Here is a 26,360-nt window from a genome sequence, read left to right on the forward strand (position 1 = left end):
ATGACATAAGAAGGAAGTTCTATAAAAGCAAGGAAGAGTAAACGTAGATTGTCTTATGATATGGCATGTATGCACGGATAGTGACCATTCCATTTGGTCTAGCTGGGTTAGAAATTACCCTATTAAGAATAGGAATTTTTTGACATTGAGGGCTCCTGGTGAGTATTCCTGGACCTGGCATGTATAATATATATTGGTATATATACATCTATATTGAATTGAGGATAGAGAAATGATAGAATGATTTTTTATTGGACCAACGTTGGATAGAGATGAAATGAGATAAACAATAAAAAAAAAAATGAGTCAACTGGATCGTTCCTTTGTAGATTTCGATACGAAGCTTTTCTAGATGTGTTTCTAGGTATTCTTTTATCATTTCGTCCAAGAGGACGAGCTCCTCTAATTCTATGATTTTTTTGGAATACGCTTTTCTTGAATGATATAAAAGAAAATTTTGGATTCTATAGTATCCCACCAATTTGTAACCCAAGATTCCAGACTTTTAGTTATCATGTGCCATGAAATACTTTCAGAATAATGAAACGATTTTCTTTTCAAGATATAAAAATTTCTAACTTTGCACTCCTCTCTATTCTAGGTTCATCCATATATATTATAAAATATAATTTATAATGTTTGGAAACAAAACATTTATATAAAAGGACAATGCTACATCCCCCGCTGGAGGCTCCCGCTGGGGTGTAGTATTATTTTACATGTGTTTTTTTTTAAGTTATTTTTTATATAGATTTTTTAATATTTTTTAATATTTTAAAAAAATAAAATAAATGTAAAACATCATTAAAAAAATACTTTCTTAATCATAAAGTAAAAAAAGAAAAAATCATTAAAAAATACTTCCTTAATCATGAAGTAAAATAAAAAATTATAAAAAATATTTTTTTATAATTTTTTATTTTACTTCGTGATTAAGAAAATACTTTTTAATAATATTATAATTTTTTTATTTTTTAAAATATTTAAAATTATTAAAAAATTTTAGAAAAACACAAAAATACATTGCTAGCTCCTAGTGGGAGCCTCCAGTGGGACATCTAGCATTTTCCTATATAAAATTGAGCCATATGAGTTGACTTGTAAATCGTCCAAGTCAACTTGAATCTAACCCAATCATTATCTCGTCATATGGGATGCTGATTGGGTTGATTGGACTGACCCAAATTTGAATATGCACAACTTCAACCCTATTATTTCATGTCATATTTGTATCAGTTTCACGAGTCTTCTCAAATATTACTAGACCTACCTATACATCCCAAATTAAATTATCTATAAAATTGATTAAATCATTAAACTAATGTTTTTAATATTTCTTTCATATTTTTATACTTTACATATTTAACAGTCATATTACAAAATTTAACGGTCACGTTTTTAAATTCCAATAGTTATATTTTTTATTTTATCTAACCATCTTTTTATATAATGATCATTATTTCTAACGGCAACTTTTATATAATAGTCATTTTTATCTAATGGTAATTTTAAATACATATCAAGTCAGAAGAGATTGTAATTGTAAATTTATATCATTTGATGACGTGTATTCAACTATCGAATATGAATAGATTGTACTATTTTTAAAATTTATATTTAATAATATAAAATATTTTTTAATAATATAAATGGAGAATTATATAGATTCCAAAACTTAAGATTAAAGAAAAAAACTAAGATAAAATAAAGATTCAATAATATGGGGAAGTGGAGGAGTGAGTAAAGAGGGGGAAAAATAAAGATTAGAGCTATAGCAACGAACAAATTTGTTAAATATTACATCACAAAGTTAAATGTATCCATATTTTATATATGCCAATGTAGAAGGAATTCGGTATTTTTTTTTTCTTAAAATTAACCTTGGTATGTATTATACACATGCAAATACCACTCGGAACGCTATTTTTGGTTTTGTAATCCTCATCACAAGTATCACGCTAGTGAAGCTATAACTCCACCAGAGACCTGGACTCAAATGGACTCGCAATAAATCAAATGTCAAATGAGTCTCTCTAAAAGGGTAAAATTAAGAAGGCTGTGTGTAGACTAGGGCTATCCCTGATGTGGCCTGGCTTGAGCATCAACCTTAAGAAGTCAGAAATAGTGCCAGTGAGGTATGCCTGGCTTGAGCATGAACCTTAAGAAGTCAGAAATAGTGCCAATGAGGGCTGTCCCTGATGTGGAGATTTTAGCTACTACCTTAGGATGCAAGATATCTTCGCTTCCTATGAAGTATCTTGGCTTACCTTTGTGTGACTCCTTTAAATATGAAATGATTTAGAATGATGTGGTCGAAACGGTGGAGCACAGATTGACTGGGTGAAAGAGGATATACTTGTCTAAAGGCAGTAGGTTGACTTTGATTAAAAGCACCCTTTCAAATTTACCCACCAATTTTTTGTCTTTGTTCCTACTTTCCACAAAGGCGGCCAACCGCATTGAGAAGTTACAGAGGGATTTCTTATGGAGTGGATTAGGGAATGAGTTCAAATTCTATCTGGTCAATTGGTCAACAGTTTGTACCCCAATTTCTGGGGGAGGAGGGTTGGGGATTCACCACTTGATGAAATTCAATCAAACTCATTTGGATAAGTGGTTGTGGAGGTACAAAATCAAAAGGGAGGCCTTATGGAAGTCGGTTATAGATTCACAGTTCAGGGAAGCTTGGGGTGGATAGTGCTCGAATGAGGTTCGAGGCACTTATGGAGTGGGGTTGTGGAAAAATATTAGGAGCCTTTGGGGGACCTTTCGAGGACATGAACATTTTGTTGTGGGCGATGGTTCACATGTTCGTTTCAGGTTTGATAAATGGTGTGGCAACCATTGTCTACGAGATACCTTCCCTGCTATCTTTGCCCTCGCTTGAGATAAGGAGGCATCGATCGCCGATCTTTTGGTCTTTTCAAATGGCTTCCCTCAATGGAATATTGACTTTATTAGGGCAGCCAAAGTTGGGAGTTGGAGTCTATTACGGAGTTCTTTGCGTCATTATACTCGACAAGTATTTCAGGGGGTATCAGAGACAAGATGCATTGGAATTATTCTAAGAAAGGTATTTTCTCTGTCAGTTCTTTTTACCAAAAGCTTATGAACTCTGGAACGTTTATCTTCCCGTGGAAGTGCATATAGCAGACGAAAGCTCCTTCAAAAGCAGCTTTTCTTGTTTGGACAACAGCTTTGGGCAAGATCCTCACTACAGATAATTTGAGAAAATGATGGGTAATTGTCCTAGATTGGTTTTGTATGTGTAAGAAGCATTGGAATTAGTTGATCATCTGCTTTTATATTGTGAGGTGGCCAAGGTCATATGGGATGATTTTTTCACAAGAGTTGGATTGCCTTGGGTAATGCCTTGTAGATTAGTGGATTTCCTCGCAAGCTGGAGAAGACTACAAGGCGATTCTCAAGTTGCAGCAATTTGGAAATTGGTACCAATATGTATGTGTTGGTGTGTTTGGAGGGAGATAAATGCTAAAAGTTTCAAAGATCAAAAGAGAACAATGGATGAGCTAAAAGTTTTCTTTTTTAAGTCATTGCTCTTATGGGCAGGAGCCATAGTTTGTAACGGACTTAGTGTCCATGATCTTCTTCTTTCTATTGTAACCTCTAGCTAGGCGTTCTTTATGTATACTTCCTGTATAACTAGGTTTTGTCTATTTCTATGAATATAATTTTTATGATTACCTATCAAAAAAAAATATTAATCAAAGTGAATACAACATAGAGGCATAAACATATCAATATTTATTTACGAGTATATGAAGACCACAATTATATTTAACCACAATCAACATTACAGTATATAATAAAAATCTCATTTATAAAAGCAAAATATCAAATTGCAGAAAATGTCTTCTCTTTATGTATTCCATCTAGCCTCAACGCCAGCTGCCCCATGTGAATGGTTTTTAGCTCCTCAGTAAGGTTAGCTTTCTTAGACAAGGTTGATTACTATTATCTTGAGTCATTCTGTGGGCAGAAAAAGGGGGTAGAACCCATAGAGAAAGTTTCAAGCTCTGGTTGTGGAAGCAATTCTTTTTTTAAAGAGGATGCATCCTACTCGGGCTATAGTTTTTATGATCTCCTCCTTGGCTCGGGCTTCTGTATTCTATTATGTAATGCAAGTTCAAATTGCGTATATATATAAGATGAAATCCCAACTCAGATTGGGCATGCTAGCTTAGAGACGCCTTTTGCCTTGCTTTTGGATGCCGTTTTGGCTGTCACTCCACCAATTGCTTTTCTTTCCATATCTATACCACTTTTCAGAATATGGACGTTATAGCTTAATCAATAGAGAGATGCTTGCCTTTTTAGTACACTTATAGCAGTGACAGCCTCAATACGCTCGAAAGACATGTTGTGGAACTTTTTGGGTAAGATGTAACCACACGACGGTCGTTCAGCCTTTCTTCGGCCTAATTCAAAGTCCCCCGACTCAGCAAGCTGCTGTCAAAGAGGTTGATATTCCTAATACTGAGCACGAGCTTCTTGAGTCACGTTCTTTCCAAATAGAATAGATCTCATTTTGACAGGGAACACACGAAGGAAAGACTGGCCCACGTAGTCTTAGATCGAGGTATTACCCAGCAGAACTCTCCTATGAAACTACAGGAGAACTGCCTTATGCTAGTGCATCTCTTGAAGTCAAGAAGTTGACTGAGATGACAACAAAGCCCAACAATAGTAGAATGAAGAAAGGAACTCTTTTCCTCAAGCCGCTTGAATCTTACATTTTAGAAGTGAAAGCAACTTAATGAGAAGCTAGCTCGACTAATAAGGTTTGGGGGGGGGGGGGGGGGGGGGGGGGGGGGGGGGGGGGGGGGGGGGACCAGCTAGACCGGCAGGGATAGGGCTAAGCTCACAACTGAGTCTTAGTATTAGGACAGGAAGCACACTGGGATCAGGGATTCGAACTCTATCGATAGCTCAGTAGCAAAATCAGATAGAGCAGAGAGAGCAGATAATTCCGTATCAAGTTGAGACCTACTCGACTGGATCGAAGTAGCTGCTAACAGGATCGATCGAAGAAGTGAGGGACGGATATATTCTCAGATGCTCTTATCTTATAAAGGGTGAGGTGGGGAACATCTTTCATCACAGTCAAGTGGGAAACTATAGCTCCTAAGTCTTGGTGTGGAGTGAACCCAGGGCAAGGAATACAGCAAAGTAGGTGCTCAGCTAGGATCAGAGTTGATCTGTGAAACTGAATCTCCAGCATCGCATGTAGGTAAATGGGTGGAAAGATAACAAAAGATCTCTTTTTTGCAGCAGGAATTCTCTCTATAACTGCAGTAGTAGCTTATTCAAAAGGTCTAGGGAAGGCGCACAAAAAACATATCTTTATATAGAATGATCAATTAGCCAAATTTACCCCTAAAGTTATTGATTAGGAATAGGACCGATATATTATAGCTTTATGTAACTTAACATATTATTTCATTTAAAAAGCGGATAGACTTACAACAATGGAGCAAACACGATCAAAGTTGTTAACTATTATTCCTTTGGTGCGGGACCTCCTCTCGCCGTTACAGGGTCGTTGATCACTGAAACAAAGGGCAAGAAGTGGTATTGATATAAGGGCTCTATTCGTCACATCATATTGTTCTCCTGGATTCGTGCAGAAATAGGACCTTGAAAGGCGCGACTCAACTCTAAAAGTCAAGATCGGAGCTGGACCACTCTGTCAACAGTTCTACCGCATGCATCTTTGTCTTACTACAAGAGGGTAAGCCTGTCTATTACCATTCCGACTCCTATCTCGGTCCATCTCTCACTGTGCATTGAAGTCCTTCACCCTCTAACGTGGTCTGCGCTCTTTCCCGAATCTAATAGACAAAAATGAAGGAATCCGACCTTTCACTTAGGAATGCGTGCGCTACTTGACGTCCTGATAGATGAAAGAGGGCAGGTGATTGAGTTGAATTATTACATATTTTATACATTTAGAACCAATATATTTTATTTATTTCATTACGTTGTTATTGGTTTTGGATAGAAACATGGTTAAGATGAATAAATCCGAGTTGTGATTTAAATTGATCTATAGCATAGTTTATGCTTAATTTTATAACTTGTGATTTAATTAGAAAATATTTCTTCACATGCACAACACATTTTTTTTTATATATTCTATTCTTTCTTTTTATTTTATTTATCTCTAATTTCTATTTTATTTTATTTATCTCTAATTTATAGTTTATTTTATTTAATTATCTTTTCAACCCAATAAATACAAATGAGAAAAGTCAAAGGTTGAAGGACTTGAAAAGTATATTTGGACGTGGGAGACACATGCTTTAACTTGGTCTTCATGGAGTTGGACGCTGGACTGAAACGGATTAGCTACGCGTACACAAAGGAGAGCTGATCTTTGGGTTTTACACGCAAACGCTAAGGGAATTAAAAAGGCACACGGCTCCTTAAATGCGGGGGACTCACACTAGCAGAGTATATATATATTTTTCATACGAACGCCGCACGAAAGAGTTTTTTTTTTTTTGGCTTGAAGAAAAACACACAGTAGCGCCGTTGTTGAAGAGCTTCTCTTGGTCCGACATCTGCCACTGCCTCCACTTCTTACCACTTTCATCTCTATTTATTTGACTTACTCTTTTCACTCTCTACTTTTTATTTAATTTCAATTTAAAGTTTATAGAATATTTTTGAGATATTTGACTTAGACCTTTGGGCATTTTTATTTATTGTTTATTTATTTCGTATTATTTATTTTTCTCATTTCTTTAAGCTTTCATTGAACAATGATTACAATTGCCATGGATTGTTCTTGAGAATTTGTGATTTGAAAACAAGGATGAACTCTAGAATCTTGATTTTGGGACTTTTTAATTCTCAATTCGTATTTTTTCAATTACTTTCTAATTTAGTTTAATTCTTAGATTAGTTTTATTAATCTCTTAGTTCCATTGCATATTAGATTAATTAAACCTTAATTGAGACTTAAATAATTTCTGTTTTATTGTTTAATTTTCAGATTAATGAAGTTTGTTTAGTTTAGTTGTTTCTTTGATTGTTAATTTCAATTTGTTAGTTTTTTATATTTCATTTCGACACTCAAAAATTCAAAAATATGAATCTAGTCCATGACTAGTGCCCTTTTCATTCTTGTTGCACTTTTCCATCCATTGCACATACCATCATTTTTATTTTCTCTTTGTGAATATTTTCATAATTTTAAACGAGTTTGATTTTAAGTAACTTTCCCTGAGGAGACGATCTAGGAATTTATTCCTCATTATTACGTGACATCTCCCTGCACTTGGGATAGCCTTTGTGCTACTCATTTTTGAGTGAGTCAAATTTTTAGCGCTGTTGTCGTGGATAGTTGCTTGACATAAATTTAGACTCATTATTATTATTTTTTTTTTTCATTTCAAATGTTTCTTTCACTATCTTATCTCTGATTACATATTTTACTTGTCACCTACTACTCAATCACTTGAACCTTACTTATGCTATTTGGATTGATGTTTAATGTCATGGGTGAGAGACAATTCAAATAGGTTGGTTAGAGTTACATCGAGCACTGAGAGTAGTATATACAGCCCAGAGATAGATAGCTCTTCTGTTTTTTCTACAGACGAGGACATTGAAATTGAACAAACCATGGCTGCACCTGCACCACGCACTCTTAAGGATTATTTGCAGCCCACTCGCACCACTACACCATCATGTATTATTTTACCTGATGATGCACCTAATTTTTCCATTAAGCATGGCATGATGTCAGTGATACTTTAGTTCCACAGGATGGATTCTTAGAATCCTTATCAACACTTGACAGATTTTGAGTTGGCATGTACTACTTTTATCAATAGAGCCACTACTGATGAATTTATTAGATTTCGTTTATTTCCTTTCTCTTTAAAGGATAAAGCAAAGATTTAGTTTAATTCTTTGAGGCCTAATTCTATCTCTAGTTGGTCTGATATGCAACGTGAGTTCTTACAAAAAAAAAATTCCTTTTCAGAGAACTCAGTATTTACAAGAGCAGATTAGTCAGTTCAATCAGAAATCTGACGAGACTTTCCAGGCCAGTTGGGAAAGGTTTAAGGATTTGGTGAACATCTGTCCACATCACGGTTTTGAATCCAGGAGGTTGGTGAATTATTTTTACACTAGTCTCACTCCACAATACAAGCAGCTTGTTCAGACTATGTGCAATGGAGAATTCTTTAGCAAGGAACCTGATGAAGCATTGCCATTTTTTGACTATCTTGCTTAGAGCGCACAACTATAGAACACTTAGACTGATCGAGTTTCTTTGACAGCACAGCCACTAAGGGCTATTGCTGGTGGGGGTAGATATGAGCTTAAGGAGGACACTGACGTTCAAGCCCGAATAGCTGCATTGACTAAAAGATTAGAGGTCATGGAGATGGAAAAGGTGAAGGCAGTGAAAACAGTATAGGCATGCTCTATATGCGTTGATTCGAACCACAAGACCCAAGCTTGCCCGATTATGCCAGTATTTCAGGAGAGTGGCTTTAAGCAGATGCAATCAGCGAACTGGGTAAATAAAGCACAAAATCAACCTTTCTCCAATACGTATAATGCGGGGTGGAGGAATCACCCAAATTTCTCATGCAGGAATGATCAGTTTGGCCAGTCTCCACCACCTTCTCAGCAGCCATTTCATCAGGCTGCTCCTCAGCACCAGTATCAATCATATCAGAGTTCTCAGAGCTATCCTTTTGTAGCACTTCCAGGATTTCAGCCTCATGTAGCTGCACAGAGTTCTTAGCCTCAATCATCTGCGAGGAAGTCTCTAGATGACAGTATGGCACAAATGGCCAATACAGTTCAGCAATTCATGCTGATTCAGGCCACCACAAACAATCAGAACACTTAGGCCATAAATGACTTGCACCATTAATAAGATGAGCACGACATTGAGCACTCTAGATAAAGGAAAATTCCCAGCAAAGCCTCAGCCTAATCCTCAAGTATACCGGCAACCACAACAACAAGTGCATAATGTGTCAGGAGAGGTTTTTAAGACAGCGAAGGCCGTTCTGACTTTGAGAAGTGGAAAGGAAGTTCCCCAACCAGAGATGACTATGGACACATAGGTAGTTGCTCCTACACCTGAAGATGCAACAGAGACTGGTGAAGCTGAAAAAGAACCAGAGGTAGTGAGACTAGAGTCAAAGAAGTTTGTGAGTGCAGATGCTAAAGCTAGTAGGGGGTACCAACCTGTGGTTCCCTATCCTCAGAGATTGGCAGCTAGCCAAAAGAACAAATACCACAATGAGATTCAGGAAATCTTCAAGCAAGTAAAGATTAATATTCCACTCTTGGATGCCATACAACAAGTTCTTTCATATGCAAAATTTCCAAAGGACTCCTCAGAAGTTTGGAGATCCCGGCTCTCCCAACATTTCCATTATGATCGGTGAGTCACGCATTGGGAGAGCTTTACTTGATTTGGGGAGTAGTGTGAACTTGCTACCATTCTCAGTGTATGAGCAGTTGGGATTGGGTGAGCTCAAAAAGACCTCCATCATGCTACAGTTGGCTGACAGATCAATTAAGGAGCCGAGGGGTATTGTAGTGGATGTGCTAGTCCAGGTGGACAAATTTTACTACCTAGTGAATTTTGTAGTTCTTGATATGCAGCAGCCAGCCTCCACTATTTACCAAGCTCCTGTTATTCTTGGAAGACCATTTCTAGCTACATCAAATGTTTTAATTAATTAAAGAAGTGGAGTTCTGAAGCTTACTTTTGGAAACATGGCACTTGAATTGAACGTTTTCAATGCTTGCAAGATGCCAACACATTTTGATGACACAAGTGATTTGAATGTTGTGGAGAGTTTGACACCAAAAGAATTTATTTGCTCAACTTTTCCTTTCTATGATAATGATTCCATTTTTTAGTCACATGAATTTTTACTTGATGAAAAAACTAACCATGTTGATGAAAATGTTTTTGAATTTTTGGACTGTTTTGCAGATTCTTCCTTACCACTTGAAGTACAATTTGTAGCCGCAAGATGGAAACTCCAGTGTGAAACTCTACCATCACCAGACATACTTAAATCTTCAGAGGAAGAAGTTCCCTAGTTGGAACTGAAACCACTTCCTCAAGATTTAAAGTATGTGCTTCTTGGTCCTGAAGAAGGCACTTTTCCTGTGGTGATTTCCTCAAGGTTAAATCAGAAAGATGAAGCCCAGTTGATTGAAGTCTTAAAAAAGCATTGAGACGCAATTGGTTGGACAATAGCCGACATCAAAGGTATTGATGCTGCTGTTTGTACCCACAGAATCCATCTTGAAGATGATGCTAGACCAGTTCGTGATGCTCAACGTAGGCTCAATCCTACCATGAAGGAAGTTGTCAAAGAGGAAGTGCTTAAGCTGCTCGCAGTGGGTATCATTTACCCCATCTCAGCCCTTTAGTGGTATTTGTTGGCTAAGCAAGATGCAAAACCACACTTGATTCGCTGGATTCTACTAATTCAAGAGTTCAACATCAACATTAAGGACAAGAAAAGAGTTGAAAACGTGGTAGCTGATCACCTCTCTAGATTGCCATCATCCTCCTCTTCAAATGTCAGCCTTCCTCTTGATGATTGTTTCCCGGATGAGCAGCTGTTTGTGATTAAAAGAGCTCCCTAGTATGCTGACATAGTCAATTATCTGGTGACTGAGCGAATGCTTTCTGAATGGTCCACCCAAGATAAGCGTCGATTTCTCTCTGAGGTACGACACTTTTACTTTGATGATCCATATCTTTTCAAATATTGTTCGAATCAATTGATTCGAAGATGCATTCCTGATGATGAGTTTTCTTCTGTGTTGAGATTTTGTCATATGGGTGCATGTGGTGGTCATTTTTCAACAAAGAAAACAGTCGCTAAAATTTTGCAAAGCAGTTTTTACTGGCCTTCTATGTTTAAAGATGCTTATAATTTTGTAAGGCTTGTGAGCCTTGTCAAAAATTGGGATTCATTAGCAAAAGAGACATGATGCCTCTTTCCCCTATTCTTATCTTAGAAATCTTTTATTGTTGGGGAATAGATTTCATGGGACCTTTTCCAGTTTCCTTTGGAAACACATATATTTTATTAGCTGTGGATTATGTTTCAAAATGGGTGGAGGCCGTCGCTTGCAAAACAAATGACCATCGTGTTGTCCTAAACTTTTTGCAATCTATGTTTGCTCGCTTCGGCATGCCCAAAGTTATCATTAGTGATGGAGGTTCTCATTTTTGCAACAAACCATTTTCTACACTTTTGAAGAAATATGGTATCACACACCGAGTTTCTACCCCTTATCACCCTCAAACAAATGGGCAATCAGAATTGGCAAACAGAGAGATAAAAATTATTTTGCAGAAAACTATCAATCCTAATAGGAAAGATTGGTCAATTAAGCTTCTTGATGCTTTGTGGGCTTATAGGACAGCTTTTAAAACAAATCTAGGGATGTCCCCTTATCGATTAGTTTATGGTAAAGCTTTTCATTTACCTGTTGATATTCAGCATCGAGCTCTTTGGGCTATAAAGCATGTTAACATGTCACTTGATGAAGTTTCAGGGTTAAGAAAATTGCAGATCAATGAATTGGATGAAGCTCGTCGGGATGCTTATGACAACGCTCAGCTAGTGAAGGAACGCATGAAAATTCTACATGATCAGAAAATTTATCCAAAGCATTTTACACTTGGTCAGGAAGTTCTTCTTTACAACTATCACTTACATATTTTTCCTGGTAAATTGAAATCCCGATGTAGTGGGCCGTACATTGTAAAGAATGTTCATACTCACGGTGCGGTAGACATTGTCAATTTGAAGAATAGAAATTGCTTCATTGTCAATGGACAACGTCTAAAGCCGTTTTTGAAGGTCTTCGATCCACACGAAGAGATCTTGCTTGTGCAAGATTCCAGGGAAGTGTTTTGATTTTTTTTCCTCTTTACAGTTTTCTTTACTTGCATTTTGTTTGTTTTTATTTGTTGTTTTGCTTTGATTTTATATTTCATGTTGATCTTTTGTTTTGCTTGCTTATTTCTGTGCACTTTGTTTTTTATTTTTTTTTATTCGATTCATTGAGGACCATGTCTCTCACTAGTTGGGGGGTAGCGTGTGTGCACAGATTTAAAAAAAAAATTGTAATAATGTGATGTGCATTGATACACATATGATTGACATACACTTCATTTCTGGTATTTTGCGAAATCTTAGCATCTTGGTGGAGTAGTTGAACGGAATCATTTTGTGAAGATTTATTTTCAAACTTAAGTATAGAGCATGATTTTGATGCATCATATTTTGTTCATGTGTGGCTTGAAACACCGGGATGCTATACTCATTGAGATGAGACTTGGTGAGATTTTTGTAGAATGAAGGGCAAATTTTGAAGGACATTTTGTACATGCTTATGTTTGTAGTGTGCCTTATTTACTGTTCATTGATTTAATACAGGAGAAGTAAACTGCAGGACTACCAAGTCATTCTTAAAAAAAAAAAAAAAAGAAAAAAAAAAAGAAAGAAAAAAAAAAGAAAAGAAAAGAAAAAGAAAAGAGATTTGAAAAGAATAAAAAAAAATGGATAAAGGCAGCTTAGTGAGATTTCCTAAGTAAAGGGCTAGAAACAGTTACCCAAGACTTTGAGGGTTAAGTGTTCAACCTTAAAAATAGAGCTAGCGTGAAAACTGCTAGTCCCTTGGGCTTTCAAGTAGTTAGAATCAGCAATGATTAATTTTAAGGTTGAAATATCCTATGACAAATCATGGCTAGTAATGAGAAACACACAACCAGTTTAGCTCCACACACACATTTGAGTTCTGGGACATTTGCCTCAATTCTATGTGAAAGATTATTGAGATAGTCTTGGTGGGTATAGCCCTTGCGGGTTGAGTAGTAACGTGTCACTTTTGTGAGAATTCATAATTGTGTTTGATTTTTTCTGTTTGGATTTCGATCTTTATGCAATATTCATCTCAATTAATTTTCACTATTTTGCTCAAGGATTAGCAAAACGCAAGTTGGGGGGGTGTGATTGAGCTAAATTATTGCATATTTTATACATTTAGAATAAATATATTTTATTTATTTCATTACGTTATTATTGGTTTTAGATGGAAACATAGTTAAGATGAATAAATCCGAGTTGTGATTTTAATTGATCTATAGCATAGTTTATGCTTAATTTTATAACTTGTGATTTAATTAGAAAATATTTCTTCACATGCACAACACATTTTTTTTCTATATATTCTATTCTTTCTTTCTATTTTACTTATCTCTAATTTATATTTTATTTATCTCTAATTTATATTTTATTTTATTTTATTATCTTTTCAACCTAATAAATGCAAATGAGAAAAGTCAAAGGTTGAAGGACTTGAAAAGTATATTTGGACATGGGAGGCACATGCTTTGACTTGGTCTTCATGGAGTTGGACGCTGGACTGAAACGGATTAGCTACCCGTACGCAAAGGAGAGCTGATCTTTGGGTTTTACATGCAAACGCAAAGGGAATTAAAAAGGCACACGGCTCGTTAAATGCGGGGGACTCACACTAGCAAAGGATATATATATATTTTTCATACGAACGCCGCACGAAAGAGTTTTTTTTTGGCTTGAAGAAAAACACACAATAGCGCCGTTGTTGAAGAGCTTCTCTTGGTCCAACATCTGCCGCTGCCTCCACTTCTTACCTCCTCCATCTTCATTTATTTGATTTGTTCTTTTTATTCTCTACTTTTTATTTAATTTTAGTTTAAAATTTATGGAATATTTTTGAGATATTTGGCTTAGATCTTTGGGCATTTTTATTTACTGTTTATTTACTTCGTGTTATTTATTTTTCTCGTTTCTTTAAATTTTTATTGAACAGTGATTACAATTGCCATGGATTGTTTTTGAGAATTTGTGATTTGAGTACAAGGAAGAACTCTAGAATCTTGATTTTGAAACTTTTCAATTCTCAATTCGTATTTTTTCAATTACTTTCTAATCTAGTTTAATTCTTAGATTAGTTTCATTAATCTCTTAGTTCTATTGCATATTAAATTAATTAAACCTTAATTGAGACTTAAATAATTTCTGTTTTATTGTTTAATTTTCAGATTAATTAAGATTGTTTAGTTTAGTTGATTCTTTGATTGTTAATTTCAATTTGTTAGTCTTTTATAATTCATTTCGATACTCAAAAATTCAAAAATATGAATCTAGTCCATAACTAGTACCTTTTTCATTCGTGTTGCACTATTCCATCCATTGCACATACCATCATTTTTATTTTCTCTTTATGAATATTTTCACCATTTTAAACGAGTTTGATTTTAAGTAACTGTCCCTTAAGAGACGATTTAGGAATTTATTCTTAATTATTACGCGACATCCCCTGCACTTGGAATAGCCTTTGTACTACTCATTTTTGAGTGAGTCAGCAGGCTCAACCATAGGGCCAAGGGGAGAAGAGAGCTGGTCTACTGTCTACTATAAAGTAAGCTCGATCCATATTCAAGATATCCCACTACCTTCTAACTTTACTAATTGCTGGTTGCATTCCTTTAGTTCAAGAGTTCACGAGTGGGAGTGTCATTTTAGTCAAATCCGATATGACGTGTGTTTTTGTTCAGTGCGCATTATCTCCTTATTATAACCGGGCTGATAACAAAGCCAAGGGAGAGGAAGCTAAAGTAGTCCTCGAGCTTTGGGATCAAAACCTTGTAATCTACCGCTACCTTTCTCGAGCTGCTGAACTTCTATCATTAGATTCCAATGTGATAGCATTATGCCAAGACTAGACTAATTGTTGAAGTTCCCTTCCACTGTCTATAAAACCTTCTGAATTGATCGACTAGTACTTTCTTTGATTGATGATATACCTAGAAATTTGTAAGCATTGCTTTATTATTTCCATTTGATGAATTAAGTATAGCCCACTTCCTAAACTTGATCTGTAGCCGCCACCCTTGTTGAGTGCAATAGTACTTTCATCTTTAGCAATGGCCTTGGCACTCGCTTTCTTAAGCCTTAACTCTTGCACCAGCTACAACTTAAGGTTTAAGGTTTGACTTTGGCATCGAATTAGTCTTAGACTTTAGCTTCGGGTCTAGTTCCCAACTTTAATAACTTTGCTAACTAAAGCTATTTAACCCAAGAAGCAACCTTTCAACAAGGGCTTCGCTTCCTATCAGGTTGGCTAAACTACTTTTCTGTAATCAGTTCAGCTTAGAGTTGTTTGCTGACACATGCTACTATCACTCTGGTTGCTGCTTTCACTCGGATTGGATCAAGGCATATTGGCTTGGCTTGAACCACTCCCATTGAGGCTGAGTAAAGAATTGAAGCTAGCAGCTCCCTCAAGTTCACTAGCGAGGCCCGGGGCCAAAGAATCAATGGAATTTACTTCGTCGTTGCGAAACGAGTCAAGAAGGAAGGACTAGAAGCCCCTCAGAGGCACTCGAGGATACCATTATGATAGGGCCCATCCATACTAGTGAGTTAGTTATGTATCAGAAGTGTATGAAAGAATTAGTTCCAAATCAAGGCAGCTATTGGAATGATTCCTCTCTCCGTCCAGACCAAAAAATGGATTCTCGACTCAGCAGCCAGAACAGACAGGACGCCTGTCTCCTGGAATTGTTGTTGTCCTTTTCGGATCAGGGCTGGGGCGTATGCCAGGTGACTTAGAAAAGGATAGGTAACCCACTTATAATAGTTAGTTTTTTCATTCGGGCTTGCACTTACCGCTATTTTTTCTTGGATTCTGGGGGGAAGGTCAGATTTTCTATTTTTTGAGTTGTATGGTAAAATAGGGCTTTCATGGTATTGGTTGGGGTAAGGGGTAAGGAGTCTAGGCGGGTTATTTGCGGTAAGGAACTGGGACGTGTTTCCTACCATGGGGATGACCCCACCTGGGACTTATGGTGATGTGTTCCATGTTCTAGTCTCCGCCCGGGTCCTTGTACGCTGAAGCTGTCAAGTCCGTACGAGGATACCGTTTCTGTAGGGCGATTTCCTCTTCATGTTGCCCTCTTCCTCATGTTCCTTGTGTCTATCAGCGGGTCTTCCTAGTGGGCGCGTCGCCACTAGGCAGTTATCTTTGATCCTGATCGGCCGACCTTTCCGATCCCAAAACAAACATAGTTCGGCTCTCTTTTTTCAATCATTCATGCTTTAACCAATGTGTGGCGCCCCCGGCCCCTACCTTAAGAAGGATCGCGACGCCTAGATGTTGGCCACACGGGTCATACACCCCTCGCACAATGTGATAAGTGTGTGTACATGTAAAAAGATGGTGTGCAGTTAAAATTCGTAGCAGAAATAAAATAAGTCATTAAATCTAAATAACAGTACTAGATATATTTAAATTGCATCACTACAAATTATCCATAAGTCACTTGTCTCAACCCACAAGCAATAGAACATTATAGTCATCAGTCTAATTACAAAGAGTCAAAAACAGCACTTAATTACAAGTCAGACCTCCATGCTCGTAACCATCACCATATCAATCATCTGCATCAAATCTAAGGTTCTGAGGAGCAGGATAGTAGGTGGGACTACCACGGTGAGATTTCACAAAATTCTAGTAAGTGAGGCTAAGACTAACACTCAAGAATGCATGGCAAGAGAAATGAAAATTATGCAAACAATTTATATAGGGAGAAACTGATAATTTGACATTTCACATTTAACCAAAATCTAAACATAACTAAATGGCAATCAATTTCAACCATTGACCAAGAGCAAGCAAGGACTTTTGATCCAAAAGATACAAGAAGGAGGAAAAATATTATTTTAATTGGGTGGGAATCAGTAATTAATTTGTATTTTATATATATATATTGAGTAGAACTCGATCGGTCAAATCTCCCAATTATGCACTATATATACTAAACGATCGAGCATGGATTCCAGCTTATAGCTAATATATATAATATCACATGCATATATACATATATATCAACTATATATCTACTGTATATATATATATATATATATATCCAGCTTATACCTAATAATTACTTTGACCTTGAATATATATATATATATAGTAGGGTTCCTTCATAATGTTGACGATGAACCGGATTCAACTGGTCATATTTATTCAGATTCGTATAAATTTTTCTATGATGATAATTAATTAGATCTTAACAGCATACTAGCATAGTCCCCTCCACCTTTCTCCATGGTTATTTCTGTTATGATCTTATAAGCATTGCATACAAATAACAAATTACAAAGTAATCTCAGATATTATACAGGGGCTCTATGTGGGTTCTTGATCAATTACAAAACCATAATAGCATGCACATTAATCTCAAATTCTCAATACACAGCAAAAAGGGGACCTACATCAGAGGAACAACAGAATCCAAGACACAAGTTGCGGCAGTGGAAGTGGCGTCACGGAGCAATAGGAGCTGCGAGCCTGTGACTCATGATTCACAACAGCGTGGATCTCATGATTCCCAACGACGTGGATCAACAAGAGGGAGCTGCGATGTTGTGGAGGTGGCATCGTCAAGTAGACGCCGGTTGTCGTAGTGTGGAAAGTGGAGAGTGGAGAGGTGACAATCACATATCAAAACTTAAGGCTTGATCTGTTTTTTTATTTTCGGAGTCTGAGACTTGAGTTTGTAAGGGGAAAGGGGAGAAAGAAATCAGAAAAGAAATCAGTGAAGGGAAATCAGAAAATGAGGTAAACTACGGATATGCATGGGATTCAAGATAATTACAAAAACAATCACGACTTAAATTTTGGGACCAAAATAGTCGTTACAGCCGAAATTTCGAAATCCGGCCCGAATTATCCAAAGTTTACCGAAACGATCGAAATTTAACCTGGTACAAAATATCCCGTCACCGTTTCAATTGTTCTAGTATGGAAAATTCCGGTCGTTCTGGCCAGAACAAAATGGTTTTCAAAACTTGGGTCAGAATGGAGTTGGTCAGACAGCAAATTCAATTCTGACTCCGACTTTAAATGCAAAAAACCTCAACTCTAACTCCGTTCTATTGAACTATGCAACAGTGGAGTTGGATTTTTGCACTGCCCTCGTCTACACATGGCCTTCTTTTACCCTTTTAGAGAGACTCATTTGACATTTGATTTAATGCAAGTCCATTTGAGTCCAGGTCTCTGGTGGAGTTGTAGCTTCACTAGCGTGATGCTTGTGATGAGGATTACAAAACCAAAAATAGCGTTCCGAGTGGTATTGGCATGTGTATAATACATACCAAGGTTAATTTTAGGAAAAAAAAAAAATACCGAATTCCTTCAACATTGGCATATTTAAAATATGGCCACATTTAACTTTGTGCTGTAATATTTAACAAATTTGTTCGATGCTATAGCTCTATTCTTTTTTTTTTTTTCCCCTCTTTACTCACTCCTCCACTTCCCCATATTATTGAATCTCTATTTTATCTTTTTTTTTCTTTAATCTCAAGTTTTGGAATCTATATAATTCTCTATTTATATTATTAAAAAATATTTTTTATTATCAAATATAAATTTAAAAAATAGTACAATCTATTCATATTCGATAGTTGAATACACGTCATCAAATGATATAAATTTACAATTACAATCTCTTCCGACTTGATATGTATTTAAAATTACCATTAGATAAAAATGACTATTATATAAAAGTTGCCGTTAGAAATAATGATCATTATATAAAAAGATGGTTAGATAAAATAACAAATATAACTATTGGAATTTAAAAACGTGACCGTTAAATTTTGTAATATGACTGTTAAATTTTAAAAACTCCTTCTCATCTCATACATGGAAAATGAAAAAAAAAAAAAAAATTGAGAATTCTCAGATGATTGGACAATCATTGTTTCTGAAAAGCCGCAAGAAATGCACAAGCTACATCAAGGAAAAACTGAAACGCCTCCAATCTGACAAACAAAATGCTGGTACCTTCAGCTCTTTTAAATGCGAAGCATCCTCATAAAAACCCACCAAACACCTGCATTTAAGTTAGAGATGTAAGCTACAGAAAATGCAAGCAAAAGTTTGTGACAAACCATTCATCTAATTGTTTGCATTTTCTTTGACTGATAACAATTCAAATCTCAGTGGCTTAAAGACACTGCATTCTCAGAATATTAGATCAGTATAAGTACCAAGTATATATATTTTTTTTATTGGTACTAGCTGTCCGGGAACAGCATCCCGACTAATTCCGGGGGTGCACAGGCCCTCGGTTAGAAGTTTCCCACAAGTGTACCTTGGGTAATTCAAGGAAAAAATCTCCCAATTCGATAGCCCCTACAGATTGTTTACACCCAAAGATAAAATAAACCTTAAGACTTGGGGAGAGCATAACCCGAAACCCAAAGCCTTTACCACTTGAGCCAACCCTTAAGAGTTAGTACCAAATATATATAACAATTATTTTGACAAAGATACAAAGGCAGACAGAGGACATATCATTAAATAAGTATATAAATACCTTTTCAACGCTTCCGTTCTGACTGCCACTTGTATACTGGTTTAGAAGTGGGACAAGCAAGCTCATCTTCACGTAATTTGCGCTTCCGGCCCTTTTTCTGTTTATTAAATAAGATGTTTTTATTTCCAAAACTTTGACCTGCCACCCAATAGAGAATTAAAGGCAAGGAGTTTAAGAAGTAAATACCTGTAGTTCCTTCTCCAATGCCATATCCATATAGAGTTTCTCCAACCGACTCACTCTATTCTTCCTTGTTTCCAGTTCTCTATAGGAAACAGCAGTTTGGCTACATATGGAAATCAAGGTTATGTCACTAACAAACAACTGGTTCCTAATAATCATCATGCTAACAACAACAATAGTATAAAGCAAAACAGAGTTGATAAACGAAATATAGAAATTAAGAAGCATTTCACACATCAAATAGACATTAGAATTCAAAGTTTCAAACAACAGTATGTAACTTTTGCCCCTAATGAAATGACAAATTCGGGTTCATTTCGACTCATTGATATTTTATCTTTTTTTTGCCTTGTTTCCATAAAAAGGCAACAAATGATAACAAAAGCAATTACTAAATGTAATAAATTTTACAAAAAGAAAACATAAATTAATGGAAACATAACTCCAAAACAAAATTATGGCAATCAACACTAATCATATGCCAACACCCATGGTCACTCTCTCCAATATGGTTGCTGCAACCAACACTGTCGGGATTTATTACCACTGCCTCGCCATCATATACACGTGTGCACCATACGTAGATACATTTTGGTCATAGGGCACCTTCTGTTAACAAGATCCCCTAACTACAAGATAAGAGTGAGGTGGGAGAAACAGAGGTTTATTGGGAGTCCTTTGAAAAAAGGGAAGTACACTGTCAGCTCGTTCTACAGGTCTCTCATTATGCATAATGCAAACCCATTCCCATGGAGTATACGGAAGATGAAGGCACCCCTAAAAGCAGCTTTCTTCTTATTGACAACATCATTGGGAAGATCCCACTATAGATAATCTAAGAAAATGCTAGATATTTATAACATATTGGTGTTACATGTGTAAGAAAAGATGAGAGACGGTGGAGAGAAAACTAAGAAAAGACACATGCCACTATTATTTTAGAAAAAGAGAAAATAAAAGCTCATGCTTCCAATAACACCTCACTTTGTCAAATATGTAAATAAAAGGTATTACAAATAATAATTATAATTTAGGAAGCTCAAACCTGTCTTCAGCATAGTAAACGTGTCTATTAGATGGCTGACTATCAAGAGAGTGCAGAACGGCAATAAGCTTTTCAATTTTCTTCAGTAGACAATGAAAATCCATAATTAAAACCTACTTGAAAACAAATGTAATCTAAAAACCAAAAGCTTTACAGTAAAAGTACTCATCTACCTTTTTCTCACTCTGCAATTTCTGAAGAATATATCCCATATCTTGTGTCTTCATAAGCATAAGCTCTTCCGTATTGTATTTGTTTGTCTCATTCCTGTAACAAAAGCTTACAAATCAACTACAATTCACAGCTAAGAAGCCAAAACATCAAAGCATCAGAATTTATTCATATGTTACTCTAATTTGTGGACTCCATCAACAGTTCTAGCTTTAATCATCCGGAAGTAAAACTCATCTGGGTTTCTGAAAGCAGCTTTCTCCCTAAGTTTCTATCAAGCAAATATGTTCAGAACAAAAAATAGTTAATATATATATATATTTAGCCCATCAACCAGCCAAACATCAAGAAAACAGCAACGAGAACTTTGAAACTTTACCTGCAAAGTCTGCTCCTTTTTGTGAAAAACTTTTGCCCGCTCGACATAATCCTTGTGCTTTTCAAGAAGACCAAATTTTCTCCTTGAATGCCTAAAAAATAGAACAGGGATCGCCAACAATTATTGGAAACAATTAAGGCTACGTTTGGATGTTTAGCTAAGCTTAGTTCTTTATGAATGGTAGTGAGTTGAGTAGTGAAAAAAGTTATATGGAGCCCATCTAAACTAAGTTTAAAGTGTGTTTGGATGTTAAGATGAGTTTAGTACTTTTTATGGAAATTTGAAAAAGGTTGTGGATCTCACGTATAAAGATGTGTTAAATTGAAAAAGATTGTGAGTTCCACGTGTAAGGAAGTTTTTAGTTGAGATGAGTTTAGTAATTTGAGAGTATTTGGATGTTAGACTTAGTTTAAAATTAGACTGATCCCAATTGAGTCTTGCAACCAAATGCAGCCTAAGTGTTTTATTAGTTAATAAAAAATAACTATATATCAAGGTAATATATTTTGCACTTGTAAACTTTGAAAAAAAATACCTTAAACCATCAAAACTTATGGTGTAAATTGAAAACTTTGGTAGTTTGGAGTACAAATTGTAAAAAAAAGATATTTACATTTCATTTTGAAAAATATAGTTTTCCCTTATATATTTGAAATGTACAGTGAAGGGTGAGTCTGCCGACTCACGGTTGAGATCTTTCTTTGTGAGCTCGTCTACTGATAGCATTCCTTAGCGACGACATGTTGAATTAAATCACCAGCAACAACAGCAAGATAGCAAAAAAATTGGACTTCCTTCAAAAGTTAGCAAAACTGGAAAGCAAATTTTATATTAATTGAAGTGAATACAGCATAGAGGCATCAACATATCAATATTTTTTTATGAGTATATAAAGACCACAATTATATTTAACCACAATCAACATTACAGTATATAATCAAAATCTCATTTAGAAAAGCAAAATATCAAATTGTAGAAAATCTTCTTCTCTTTATGTATTCCATCCAGCCTCAAAGCTTTCATTTTTCTAAGTGCACCATCAAGTTCATGCTTTGTTATAGAAAGAAACATAATAAAGAATACATTGGTTCAGCGGTCTAGTGGTAACCACAATTACCTTCCTTGGTGATTGTTGTTTCATTCAACTATCTTTCTTTCTTTTTTTAACCCAATGCAATGGCCTGCAATAAAGGCAGCCATCACCGATTCACCATGGGAGTGGGTGCTTCCAAGCACTTATATCGAAGAAGAAAGATACATGGTTCAATTTCACGACTTCATATCACGCCCACAACTTCATATCCAGTTGTGAAGTTGATACCATGTAACATTTGTATTTGATGACTATTATAATGCTTGCAACCACTTATCATCTTATTTGGCTTGTGCCTAATAGTGTTTTTAAGAAGGTTCTGTTGTTAACATCTTTACTTCCACTGTGTGTAATGTATTTAAATTCATAATGCTATGTTTATTATTGCTACTACTTTAAAGATATTTTAAAGTGATGCTTGTAGGACTAGGAAAGACAATAAGTTAATATTACTCATCCATAAAAGAAAAGATTTAATAATTTTGCGATAATTTTAAGGCTATCTACCTTACAAAAACATGCAGTTTGCTGCTTTCTTCTCCCAAAGAATGCATGAGTCTTAATGTTCAATCTTCAAGCATTATTCGAATCTGTCAAACTGCATGGACCATTATTATTATTAATGGAGCAAGCAATACGCACACGCTATACATTCCTAATGTTGTTTTTTTTTTTTTTTCGAAACATCCTATCTAATCTGTATTTTCACTGTTTTTAATTTTGGATGCTTGTCAACTTGGTGATTTTGTTCAGGTGAGCCTCTGTAATAACTATAGTTGTTTATATTCACTCTGCTAAAAAGGAGCTTCCCACGAGTGATCTGAAATTTGTGACTTAATCTACACTACGTCCTGTGAAAATCAGCTTCAGAATAAATTTTATATAATTTTCTAAATCTTTTTGAATGGAATAAGAGATGAGAATGTGTTTTTTCATTCTCTCATTGCAGAAAAAGGTTGCTATGGTTATGAAAAAGGATGCAAAAGGGCCAGATTATGATGATATTGTTTTTGGTGGTTTTGTTTATCATCTTGTTTGTTCTGGTCTTCTTCACTTAGGCTATAGAAAGAAACACCTTTGTTATGAATGAATGTTTATACACGGGAGACTTCGAAAGAGCTATAAGAAGCTCCTTTGTAGAGAGAGAGAGAGAGAGAGGGGAGCTTTGGGACTATCAAGAATAGATAGGATTGATATTATTTTTTATTTTTTTGATTAGATAGGATTGATATTATTCAATTGGTTATCTGACTTTTTGAGTTAAAAGGCATGGAAGTCCATTTGGTGAAGTAATCTTAAGTATGTCAAACACAATATGGGCACACAAAAAAATCATTAGAATCACTAAAAAATCAACACAAAACCAAGATAAAAAAAAATTACACACAATCAGACACTATAACCATCATCCTCACATATCATCCCTACACTCGATCAACAAACACAATATCTACTTGGTGAAGTAAACATTCTGTCAAACATAATATGGGCATAAAAAATTCACTAGAATCACTCAAAAATTAACACAAAACCAAGATAAAAAACATTACAAACAATCAGACTACAATCATTTGTCACCAACCAAAAATCCAGTGTATAAAAATCAGTCTAAACAATAGTAATTAGCTTACCCCGTCACTGTAATGGGTTACAACTAGCAGGGGTTCAGCCGGATGACCGACGGGAATTAAACCCAACGCCCACTTTCCTAAACACAAAATTTCCTTCTAGAAAACTCCAAAGGCTGGAATAAAGCAAATGAAGGCAAAAGAAAGCAAGTGGTATTTGGTGAGAGTAAAGCAGATGAAAGAGAAAGGGTGCGAGGCCAATAAGATAATTTAGTTTCAAAAGGAACCTATGTAATTATGGAAGGCACTGGTTCTTTGTTTTATTTCTTTTTCAGAGGAACTAATGGAAACCATATGCTTTTCGGTGCCGAGAGAGTGAAGAGAGAGAGCTGTGAGATAAAAGTGAGAGAAATAAAAAGAGAGGGAGGAATCGAGAGAGAGCCGATCAAAAACTTACCGAGAGGGGCAGAGAGATCCCGCGACGAATGGAGATCCACTCGAAAGCTACGGCAGTACAGAGGCTTGTTGTGAGAATGCTTGTGTTTTGAAATCGTAGAGGGAGAGGACCGATATATATAGACGAAAGGGAATTGTTCGACGTGTTTGATTTGGTTTGGGAGTTTGATGTTTAATCTAAGTAACTAACATGACGAGGTTGTAATTGAGGAGTGCGTATAATTGGTTCTGCATGGAGATGACGGTGGCTGGTACTGGGAATTTGAGATTTAGATAAATACGTAAAATTTATACATGTTAAAAATTAGAAGTACATTTTAAGAGAAACTCGTTTAGTTAAAAAAAAAAAAAAAAAAAAAAAAAAAAAAAAAAAAAAAAAACTTGGCAATCTAAATTCATAATGAATTTAGGGCTGAATAGACCCCGATGAAATCGGCCACCATCGATGCAAACCGACAGACAGTGTCAGGAAGTGGTGGAGAACTGGCAAGTGTGTAGTGATTATTTGCTCAAACCAAAGTTGATCGGTTCGGTCCTGGTTTGAACCACTGTCAATCTGTCGAACCAGCCGATGGTATATTATGTTTCAATTTTATATATGAAACGACGTTGTTCCACTTAAGTTATGTTTTAAACACAATTGAAACAACGCCCGTTGTTTTAGCCTTAATGAATAAAAAAAAATTAAGTAGAACAACATCGTTTATTTTAAATCAAACGGCGTCGTTTCGATATTATATTGTCTTCAACCTCCATTCTTCTTTTCCAATCGATTTCCAGTTTCTTTCATCCTCTCTCTCCTCTATAACTCTCTATCTCTCTCTCTCTACTCTCTCATACCACCATTATTGTTAGCTCAAACTGAGAAACCAATTGTGAATCGTCAGAGAACCGCCGGAATCGATACGGCCGATTTTTCCCTCTCCATCAACCGATTACGGCCGATTGCTCCTCTATATTTCCACTCGTTGGTCGAAAACCTCGCCAAAGGTGTTGTTTTCACCCCTAAATAAGTTATTCTACATATCCTTAAATAAAGACCGTTCATATAACTTCGTATGCTTAAAAAAAATTTAAAATTATAATAATATATTTTTTATAATGAGATTCTATTTGAGAAATAAAATATAATAATACTAATAGTATTTGAGAAATAAAAAATGTTGAATAATAACTAGACTAAAATTATTTTATATCCGGATCCGTATGTTACAGAAGACTTACCGGCAACGTCTTCTGTGGTGATTTCCGGCGAGGTGGTGGTTTGATTTGTGTAAGGAATGGAGGACTCAAAGTTTAGAAACCTATCATCTAAAGATTCTCTCATATAAATGAAGATTTATCCAAATATGAAGGACAGATTTTCGGGGATAAGAGAGAAATGGCAGGATCTGGAAGCGGAGATATATGAGAACGGCAGATTTTGAAGACGTTGAAGAAAAACCGAGGAAAACGCTGAAAATTTGCGGACGCTGGGATACGGCAGAAATTCGAATCACTTTATGAAGCGGATTTTTCGAGAATACGAGAAAGCAGATTTTCAAAAAGAAAACGGCAGGATTTGGAAGGGGGAACGAGATATTCGGAAAGTTGACGCTGAAAAGGAAAGAAAAAAAAAAAAAAAAAAGTTGACGCTAAACAAATTTTATTGTTCCTCCCTCACAGCCAGAAATCCTTCCAAAATTGTAACTGACGAGAAGAATGTTACCGCGTAACTCACTTTTGATTAGTATCGAAATTATATAAATATCGATTTTATTTAGAAAAATTATTAAAATCTTTGTAATTGCAATTTGAATAAAATCAATTCAAAAAAATTTTTAAAGAAAAAGAAAGTCGTTGATTGATGATCAAATTAATGAGAAAAAAGAATTTTAAGAAACCGATTTCATATAATCTCTCATTATGCTTTTCTAATCTAACTAATTGAATTTAATTCTTTATGACTGTTAGCAAAGTCTCTAAAGTCATTCAAAAGCCTCTTTGAT

The 26,360-nt window shown here is 35.7% G+C and overlaps 2 protein-coding genes and 2 long non-coding RNA genes across 9 annotated transcripts in view; 1 reads left to right on the forward strand and 3 right to left on the reverse strand.

The window, feature by feature from the left end:
• Positions 1 to 2,074, reverse strand: part of LOC121262588 — a 31,738-nt gene extending 29,664 nt beyond the window's left edge. Inside the window, exon 1 of the long non-coding RNA XR_005940141.1 lies at positions 1,987 to 2,074. This is a non-coding gene — a long non-coding RNA (uncharacterized LOC121262588). The remainder of the gene's footprint in view (positions 1 to 1,986) is intronic.
• A 3,726-nt stretch (positions 2,075 to 5,800) lies between these two features.
• LOC121262548 lies at positions 5,801 to 14,642 on the forward strand. Its single transcript, XR_005940122.1, has 2 exons — positions 5,801 to 5,935; positions 14,450 to 14,642. It is a non-coding gene; the product is annotated as an uncharacterized LOC121262548 (long non-coding RNA).
• A 2,812-nt stretch (positions 14,643 to 17,454) lies between these two features.
• LOC121262545 (probable U3 small nucleolar RNA-associated protein 11) lies at positions 17,455 to 24,668 on the reverse strand. Of its 6 annotated transcripts, none has more exons than XM_041165063.1 (11): positions 24,374 to 24,668; positions 23,980 to 24,056; positions 22,373 to 22,436; positions 21,942 to 22,067; positions 21,256 to 21,346; positions 21,056 to 21,147; positions 20,879 to 20,972; positions 20,706 to 20,785; positions 19,664 to 19,763; positions 19,478 to 19,574; positions 18,865 to 18,991 (listed from the first exon to the last, which is right to left on the reverse strand). In XM_041165063.1, exons 4-10 carry the CDS (start codon positions 21,995 to 21,997, stop codon positions 19,482 to 19,484), a joined length of 606 nt encoding a protein of 201 aa, XP_041020997.1. In that variant the 5' UTR covers positions 21,998 to 22,067; positions 22,373 to 22,436; positions 23,980 to 24,056; positions 24,374 to 24,668; the 3' UTR covers positions 18,865 to 18,991; positions 19,478 to 19,481. The 6 variants fall into 6 exon arrangements, with proteins under 6 accessions (XP_041020999.1, XP_041020997.1, XP_041020994.1 ...); XM_041165060.1 differs by having other exon boundaries at positions 23,980 to 24,092; XM_041165064.1 differs by lacking the exon at positions 22,373 to 22,436.
• LOC121262543 (probable U3 small nucleolar RNA-associated protein 11) overlaps positions 23,435 to 26,360 on the reverse strand; it is a 66,117-nt gene continuing 63,191 nt past the window's right edge. Inside the window, exon 11 of the mRNA XM_041165054.1 lies at positions 23,435 to 23,693. The gene's annotated coding sequence lies outside the window, so the exon portion shown is untranslated. The remainder of the gene's footprint in view (positions 23,694 to 26,360) is intronic.

This window comes from Juglans microcarpa x Juglans regia, chromosome 4S (genome assembly GCF_004785595.1).
Source record: "Juglans microcarpa x Juglans regia isolate MS1-56 chromosome 4S, Jm3101_v1.0, whole genome shotgun sequence".
NCBI classification, from domain to species: Eukaryota; Viridiplantae; Streptophyta; class Magnoliopsida; order Fagales; family Juglandaceae; genus Juglans; species Juglans microcarpa x Juglans regia.